The sequence below is a fragment of the Prorops nasuta genome, unplaced genomic scaffold, assembly GCF_024137725.1.
Source record: "Prorops nasuta isolate Cenicafe-Biocafe unplaced genomic scaffold, Cenicafe_Pnas_1.2 PNAS00033, whole genome shotgun sequence".
NCBI lineage: Eukaryota > Metazoa > Arthropoda > Insecta > Hymenoptera > Bethylidae > Prorops > Prorops nasuta.
Genome location: NW_027116830.1, coordinates 2,068,977 through 2,076,888, shown reverse-complemented (window position 1 = coordinate 2,076,888; position 7,912 = coordinate 2,068,977). Strand labels below are relative to the sequence as shown.

Here is a 7,912-nt window from a genome sequence, read left to right as displayed (position 1 = left end):
TGACACTTTTTGTCCAATAGAATCTGTTATATGGTTTTTCAAAAGAATTTATAGTGTTGAACCAAAATGGGTTAGCAGAATTGCTTTACCATGCTGGAATTTTGAGATATTTGAATTTAAATAGTAAAATAATGAGTTTTTAACTGATTTCAAGAACTTGTATATATCTCAGTAACACAGTTTTTTAATTAATTTTTATTGACTTCATTATTATGCTATTCTTATTACTTTTAAAATACAATGTTGAATTTGATTATATATTCCATTCTCCTTGAAGTATTTAAGTTTGAAATTATTAGATTAATAAGAAAATACATTTATATAGGTCAAGAATAGCACCATATTATTAGTTAAAAAATATGTAATGAAATATTTCAATCGTCAAGACAAACAAAGCTCTTGAAATTCAGTTAGTTAAACTAGTTTCTGACAATTTAGGCTTGAACATATTCAATTTCTAACGTCGTAGAGCAATTCTACTATCATACTTGGGTTCAGCAATACAAAATCTGTAATAGACACCTATTCATAGTTTTTAGGCAAAATGTTTGTTGACAATTGTAATTGTTTCATAGAAAGTTTATTTTGTATGAGTATACATTTAAATACATACGAGATCTTATATTTACAATATCTATATATATATATATACATCCTTACAATAAGTTTATTTATTTTCACTGACCTTTTTGCACACACACACACTTTTGGCTGTGGTATTTTCTTTTATTTTTCCTATAGGATTGACACTGTAAAAATGACAGAAAATGTAAAAAGTACAGCTAAAACAAACAAACTTATTAGCCTATATTCAGATAATAAATAGTATAGTCGTCGAATGAATGGTTTATCTGAGAAAACGAACTCTAAGTTGATTTCAAATGTAATACATAATATTGTCAATGAGGACAATATGAGATAATCTAACTGCTTTTTTTTAAGTTGAATAATCGTCTGTCTGACAGTGACAATATTTCAATATTGCTATGTTTTAATTTTACAAACATTATTTTTCTTTATATAGAAACCTATAATTCGAGATTGGGTACTAAGTGATAAATTTTATCATAAATTAAAAATGGTTTGTTCGTTTAATGCTCTCGAGATACTCCAATTCCTTTGATTAGACTTAAGAAGAAAAGCTTATTATATTCAATACTTATCATTATATGATATAAGGATAGTATTATAACATTTATTACTATTTCTATCACCAATTTGTTTCATTGAAATCAGTGATATTAATTATTTCATGTAAATGTACAATATTAATATGAAATCATGTGTTTATGTGTAATGTACTAATTTCATGCATAATTAATAAGATGCAAGTTTTGTAATATTAGTAATATTAAAAGGTATTCAGAGAGTAAAGTTGTAGAATGTCATTCAAATCTCTCTCTCCTTCTCTCTATATTGGCTCATCTCTTTGGGTTTGCTCAAATATCTGAATAGGTACGATTAAATTATCTTTTGACATTAAGTTGTATTTAGTGACAAATGCAGTGAATCTATAACAATAAATAAATAATCATTTTGCTGATTTATCTGTAAAGTAAATTCTTTTAATTTTGTACAAATAAAATTACTTACCTTCGACATAAATAAGTCTCATTTTCAAATTTATCATATATTGTCTTATGATGAAAATAAGCATGGGAAAATATTCTGTATACTCTGCGGCATACAGATCCTAATTTAGCTACAGATGACTCTTTAATGCTTATCCTAAAAAATATATTTATATATTTGGAAAAACTTTCTTGTAATTATAATTAATTAAAACATTGTAAGTACCTGCTAGGAAAGTACTTGTTGCTATTTAATAAGCATGCTGCTCCGTCCAGTGTGTGTCTAGTATAATCAATAGCTGGGCACTCCTTTGGAGTTTTGTGAGCAGCACACAAAAAAATCCATTGCTCAGTAGCAGTCATTTGGGTGCATGTCTCCGGATTGCACTCCCCTTGCAATCTTACTGCCAGACCATTGAGCTCCATGCAAAACTGTCTCAGGTGTTCATACTTCCATACACCCTCATCCTGTCCTTCGGGCATATTCAGTATAAATTCAAGATTAGACGGATCCTTTCGTATCATCTGTTGGATATACTGCTGGATAACCAAAGTACTGTCCATTTCTTCAAATGGTTCATCTGGCCACCTACTAAAATCCTACATAAACAGAAAATATAATTGCAACAGCCTGTATACAAAATCTGACTAGCAAACATTTCCAAGCAAAATCTCAATTCTACTAAAATGATATAGTTATATACAAAAATACTGAAAAGAAAATCACGCCATTGTTAACATGATTAATTTAGATTTGAAATAAAATTGATGATCGATTTATTTTAATATTTTCAAGAATAAGGGGTAGAAAGCATTGACTTTTTCTTGTTTCAGAACAATGAAAAATTACGGATGTATTTGATTATAAAAATGAGCTTGGTATGAAGGATATTGTAGGGAATGTACGAAATTATGATAAATATCGAAATAAAAAGGATTAACCTTCGCTTTCGTCCCTGGTCTGTTCCTTCTCAAGATCTTAGGACCGTCCGCCATCTTCATTTTGTCAACTACGGCAACTACCATCATTTTCCACACTGTTTACGTTTTTACCTTCAATTCTGTATGATACAAAGAAACTATAGTCCCTTTTAAATAATAAAACGGCCCGTAGTAACAAATTTACAAATGTAACCTTTATTACAAAATAAAAAACATTCTTTAATCATGAATTATTCTGTATTGTCTAAATTTTTTATCATATTTAATTAATTTACATTTTCTTTTGGGCATTAATATGAATACAAATTACAATTTTTTTGAAATTTTATTGATAATTTGCAAAGAAATAATTGTTTTTTTCCATAAATGAACTTGGTATAGATTTAACTAATATATTTTGTAAATCACCCATAATTTTTATTAAATAGAACAATGACCGGACTATAACATTTATTGAATAGTTCAGCAAAGATACATATCTATATACAAGAAACATAAACAGCTTGCATGTTATTTTTAATGTAGCATCTTAAAGACTGTTTTTGGTTCATCAATGATCAGACTAAGAATAAACATCCTCTCTATCCGCAATGTAACGTGCTATTTCTCCTACTGTGTTTAGCCTTTCAGCATCCATGTCTGGAATTTCTAAGCCAAACTCATCCTCGATAGCCATTATGATTTCAACATGGTCTAAACTGTCCAGACCCAAATCGTTCATAATATGGGCATCCTTAGTTACCTAGATAAAAAATATAAATTAGTGGCCAGAACTTCTCTTGGATTAGGTATAGTTAAGGTATGTAGAAATCATGACTCAAACAAGTTATCTACCAAATGTACCTTATCTGGATTAATTTTGTCAAAAAGTTTAAGAACTAAAGACACTCTCTGTTGTATAATATCGAGTGTTAACGGATCTTTATGGCTGTAGTGACGTACTTGCTTGACCCTTGATTTCACATCCTGTAAAACAATATGAAGTTTAAGGATAAAATACAACCTTTGTGCAATCTTTTATTCTGTCATAAATTTTAATAGTTTCTATAACTCGCTTTTCAATGTTATCAAAGCGCTTTTGATCATGATCTGTACTACTACAGTGTCTGACGTTGGGTTTGTTTACCTAAATAGGTTAAGAAAAAAACCAGGAGACAATTAACTTATGCAATTTATTAATAAGCTAGTAGAATGAGAATTTTCAAATCTAAGTATCTCCAGGATGACTTATTCTTGGTTCAATTCTTATTATCATATAATGAATTATACGTTATAAGAATTAATTTAAATAAGGGGTTATAATTGATTTTTAATAATTTTGTTATATAATAGTCAATAGAAAATAAGAATTGCATTCGAATAAAATGTGTTCACTCGCCCCTGTGTGAAAAATGTTTACCTGAGAAACGAGTAATGTAGAGTTTTGTATTCTAAAATGGAAAAATCGTCTATCTTGTTGAAGCTTAATAACAGGCGCCCGCAAATTAATCTTAACAAATGAATCTCTTAAAAAACCGGCATTTCTGCTTAAAAGACGAAAACCCACAAGGGACGCCATATTTTACAACAAGGCAGGCACTATAGAGTATAGGATCGACTAGAGAGAGAATCCGTCCTTTCTCAATTAATAATCCAAGAAACCAAGGCAAACCTTCATGTAAGGCATGTAAGCTCTCGACGCTCTCGCTCGACTTTCGTCTTCCAAAACCCATCTGTAGTATGTACCTAGCTCTATGTATATAAAATAAAAACGGCAAATATTAAGTGGCGCGAAATTTCAACTAAAACTGTGAACTAAGTTAAATAAAAGGTGTGTTTGCTAAGAAATATTTTATTTCTTCTCATTTCCTTATAACACAAAATCAGATGAAACTGCATTTACATTTAATTATCTTGTTAGGTAATACAAAAAATACACTTGTTTAGAACATCTAGTACATTTAAAAGAGGAGATAAACTCACTATAAAGAAAGCTCTTACACTTTGTAAAAAAGAAAATTATTATAAGGATTATTACAAAATTAAAAAAAATTAGTCTTCGTGTATGTATGTGCGAGTGTGTATATATATTTGTGTATATATATATATATATATATATATGTATGTATGCATGTAATATTTATATATATTATAAATCTTGGGCAGTCATTTAAATCTAAATAAAATCGTGTGCATCGTCGCAGCGCATATAATAATATAAATATGCATAAAATAATTATATTTTTTATAAAACGATGTATGGATATATAGATCTCTTTTTCCGACTCTCCGAACAACTGACACGCCTTTAAAATTCAGATAAAGTCAGTTTTATCTCTCGGTGCAGTCTTTATATAAAAAAAAGTATTTTTCTTTCTCCTTTTGTAAATAAAAATGATACATTATATTATTATGACCAGATATATTATAAATCTTCATTAAGTGGTTATATTTTGGTCTGATACTTTGGCCTAACAGAAGCTTAAAACTAAAAATTGTTAATTTCGCATTTCTCCATATAGTAAGTTCAATAAAATTTTCTTTTTAATAAAAGAAAGGAAGAAATAGCGAAATAACTTATATCTCCTTAACATTATGATATACATACACTCTGTAAATGTAAAGGAGCAGAAATGTTTATAAAATTGTTGTAGACAGGAAAATTATATTAGTTTCACATATAATTAGCAATAGATTAATGACAGATTAATACTATTCTTAATGTTTAAAGGCATTTTCTTGATGCTTCTTTTAGTGTAAACCATAAAAAGCCAAGATTTTTCCTGTCCAAAATTTTTCTTGTAAACATTTCCTAAAATAATTGTGAAAATCTCAATATAAATAAATGAAGTGTGTCATGGATTTTTCACTCTTATAAAATATCAATTGCCAATACTGGCAGCTTTTTTATAATAAACAGTATTATAATCGTAGAAAAAAATAGACTATTTAAGGTAGTTCTTTTGTCAATGACCAAGTTTTACAGGTATTTTTTACAAAATAATACAACAATTGTAAAATAGTTTGTCAATAATTTTGATGAAAATAACATTATGAGCTTGGGCTGACCAATGTATTGTATGAACAAATAATTTGAAATTAAATAATTCAAATTATATTTCTGATTGAAAGATATCCATAAAGTTATGACTTTTATCAATACTTTCTTTTAAGAATATTTAGTCTTTATTTTAGGTTCTAGATGTATGTGAATAAAAATAAAATTACCAATTTAAACTTTCCGCGTCCTCCCTTGCATATTCTACTGTACAGTGAAACCATATAATTCTAAATGAATACTACCATTTATTAAAATGTCAGTACTAACTATTCTCCATCTACAAGATCTCAAATATGCACAAGACATGCATCACTAATAATATAATTTCGATTGTCTCCATTGTAATTTCTACCGACACAATGCTCTCCCGTTGTACAGTAGTTTACAAAGTTACCTTTAATATTTTTTCCCCAAAAATGTTATGAATATGGAATACCAATTTCTGTATTAAGAGATAAATAATAGTATAACTAATATAAATTAAAAATTGGATGTTCTTTTGAAACTTAGGTTTGATGTTAGAACTACCTTAATCTAAATCTCATCACGAGTGAGTTTGCTTTGTGCAAAAACCAATTAATACAAAATTCCTTACAAATTATTAAATTTAACTAGTTTTAATATCTTTCATCTTATTTTTTAAACAATATGCATTTCCGCATATTTTTTCTATTTGACTAATATCAATTAATTTGAATTTATATTGTGAAAAATTATAAAATTGTAAAACATAAAATTAATTCTTAATCAAGATAGCAGCAAATCTACATTTTAACATTCCCTATTAATTGCTTTCCTGGATGTGGATAACATTTAATACCAATAACATTTTAAGGGTGAAAATGGCAGAGATTGGAAGCTTGGCACATAAATGACACATCAATGATAATTTTATATAACACTGCTCTGTTGATTACTGCAGTAGTTAATAAAGAAAAAAAAATGTTGAAAAACTGTTACCATAATATAGCAGACATTTAAGATTTGTACCGATCGGAAGAACCAATTGCACAATAAAGAACAAGAGAGAATATCAAACCAAGAAGTTCTAATATTCCCACCCCTACTACGACGCCCAGAACAACATTACTGAGGCTCTTTAATGCTTCAATCAATTTATAAGTGCAGCCCTGCAAAAAGAAATACCATTATTATTTTACTTATACCCTGCTATGTAATTTGTATTATTTACTTCGTTGTAAATTGCAGGACTGATGGTATCTCCTAGTTTAAAGGTTCTGTTAAATTGGCAGGTACTACTATCTTTGCAGCAAGACTCTGGGACACTGAAAACATTACTAGCATCTGCTGTAACAGTCAAACCAAGCTGAGAGGAACCATGTGATGCATATTTGCTACCAGCCCAATCATTTGGACTAGTAGCACCACAGCAGTGTAATCCTGATTGGAAAGCATCTACAGTTTGAGTACGAGATTCGATTTCTCCATATTCATTCTAAAAACAATTATACTTCATTAAAACCCACTACAAATGGTTATGATTTTATCTACCAACCTTAACAGTGTTTGTGATGGAAGCTGTGATAAGTTTCTCAAGCTGGTCGCTATTGGCATAGAGCCAGGCAGCAGCAGCTACTTGAGCTACAATTACAACAAGGAGGCAACTGAAAAATCCAATTAACATGCATTGAGATTCACGGAAAGCACCACAGCATCCCAGGAAAGCTACCAGCAGCATCAAAACTCCAGCAACCAATAAAATGCATAATCCAGAATTAAAATTCTGCTGATCCTGGGCTATGGAAACCATAAATGTTTGGTCTGTTAACATCCATATCGCTAGGACTACTGAGGCTAGTCCTACGGCCTAAAATATAAATGACGTAATAAATGAAATCATATTAGTACACGAAAACTTAACCTTAAAATGTTTCAAACAAGGCTCACCCAAAAGATAAGATTGATGCAAATCAGTCCGTATTTTGTAAAGCCGTAACATTCGTTCAACACCATGTTTAAAGATTCTTAGAAATTATACAAGAAAATTCCTTTAAAAAATTAGATCTTTAAAGGAGCCAAAAGACAGACTTAATGAGTATATAAACACTGATAAATACTGTGTGTAAAAAGAATGTTCAAAGAAGAAGAGAAGAGGAAGGGTTGGGGGACTTGGGGAGAGCGTGTTCGCCGTTTTTAAGTATAAAGACGTACACACCAACACAATGATAGCGAAGTGTCAATGTATAACTGTATACGTATAAATAAATTACACTAAAAAACTGCGAAAATTGACCGATAGTTTGCACTGATAGTATGCATATACACCAATATACATTCTTATCTCACTGTCATTGTGTTGGTGTGCACGGTCTCTATAGCTTCCTTATTTGGTGATTCC

At 29.6% G+C, this 7,912-nt stretch overlaps 3 protein-coding genes across 4 annotated transcripts; all 3 read right to left on the bottom strand.

Annotated features, from left to right (window-relative positions):
• Positions 1-24: 24 nt before the first annotated feature.
• On the bottom strand, positions 25-2,611 carry Mob4 (MOB kinase activator 4). The gene is made up of 4 exons (XM_066743433.1): positions 2,514-2,611; positions 1,798-2,171; positions 1,594-1,728; positions 25-1,511 (listed from the first exon to the last, which is right to left on the bottom strand). The coding sequence occupies exons 1-4, from the start codon at positions 2,598-2,600 to the stop codon at positions 1,412-1,414; spliced, it is 696 nt and encodes a 231-aa protein (XP_066599530.1). The 5' UTR covers positions 2,601-2,611; the 3' UTR covers positions 25-1,411.
• Positions 2,612-2,946: 335 nt separating this feature from the next.
• Positions 2,947-4,176, bottom strand: ND-ACP (NADH dehydrogenase (ubiquinone) acyl carrier protein). 2 transcript variants are annotated; one of them, XM_066743457.1, is made up of 3 exons: positions 3,913-4,176; positions 3,357-3,479; positions 2,947-3,255 (listed from the first exon to the last, which is right to left on the bottom strand). In XM_066743457.1, the coding sequence occupies exons 1-3, from the start codon at positions 4,069-4,071 to the stop codon at positions 3,076-3,078; spliced, it is 462 nt and encodes a 153-aa protein (XP_066599554.1). In that variant the 5' UTR covers positions 4,072-4,176; the 3' UTR covers positions 2,947-3,075. The 2 variants fall into 2 exon arrangements, with proteins under 2 accessions (XP_066599554.1, XP_066599553.1); XM_066743456.1 differs by lacking the exon at positions 3,357-3,479 and adding an exon at positions 3,517-3,639 and having other exon boundaries at positions 3,913-4,158.
• A 190-nt stretch (positions 4,177-4,366) lies between these two features.
• Positions 4,367-7,763, bottom strand: Tsp96F (Tetraspanin 96F). The gene is made up of 4 exons (XM_066743430.1): positions 7,462-7,763; positions 7,070-7,381; positions 6,746-7,009; positions 4,367-6,683 (listed from the first exon to the last, which is right to left on the bottom strand). The coding sequence occupies exons 1-4, from the start codon at positions 7,525-7,527 to the stop codon at positions 6,531-6,533; spliced, it is 795 nt and encodes a 264-aa protein (XP_066599527.1). The 5' UTR covers positions 7,528-7,763; the 3' UTR covers positions 4,367-6,530.
• Between the last annotated feature and the right edge of the window lie 149 nt (positions 7,764-7,912).

What these genes read in the sequence shown, in the direction of transcription:
- ND-ACP (XM_066743457.1), bottom strand. Translation starts at nt 4,071, where the DNA reads ATGGCGTCCCTTGTGGGTTTTCGTCTTTTAAGCAGAAATGCCGGTTTT. An exon ending in CTACATTACTCGTTTCTCAG is followed by an intron (nt 3,480 to 3,912) that starts GTAAACATTTTT and finishes ATTGTTTTACAG; the next exon opens with GATGTGAAATCAAGGGTCAA. An exon ending in ACAAAATTAATCCAGATAAG is followed by an intron (nt 3,256 to 3,356) that starts GTACATTTGGTA and finishes TTTTTTATCTAG; the next exon opens with GTAACTAAGGATGCCCATAT.
- Mob4 (XM_066743433.1), bottom strand. Translation starts at nt 2,600, where the DNA reads ATGATGGTAGTTGCCGTAGTTGACAAAATGAAGATGGCGGACGGTCCT. An exon ending in AACAAGTACTTTCCTAGCAG is followed by an intron (nt 1,729 to 1,797) that starts GTACTTACAATG and finishes TATATTTTTTAG; the next exon opens with GATAAGCATTAAAGAGTCAT. An exon ending in GAGACTTATTTATGTCGAAG is followed by an intron (nt 1,512 to 1,593) that starts GTAAGTAATTTT and finishes TTATTGTTATAG; the next exon opens with ATTCACTGCATTTGTCACTA.
- Tsp96F (XM_066743430.1), bottom strand. Translation starts at nt 7,527, where the DNA reads ATGGTGTTGAACGAATGTTACGGCTTTACAAAATACGGACTGATTTGC. An exon ending in GCATCAATCTTATCTTTTGG is followed by an intron (nt 7,382 to 7,461) that starts GTGAGCCTTGTT and finishes TTTATATTTTAG; the next exon opens with GCCGTAGGACTAGCCTCAGT. An exon ending in CCATCACAAACACTGTTAAG is followed by an intron (nt 7,010 to 7,069) that starts GTTGGTAGATAA and finishes AATTGTTTTTAG; the next exon opens with AATGAATATGGAGAAATCGA.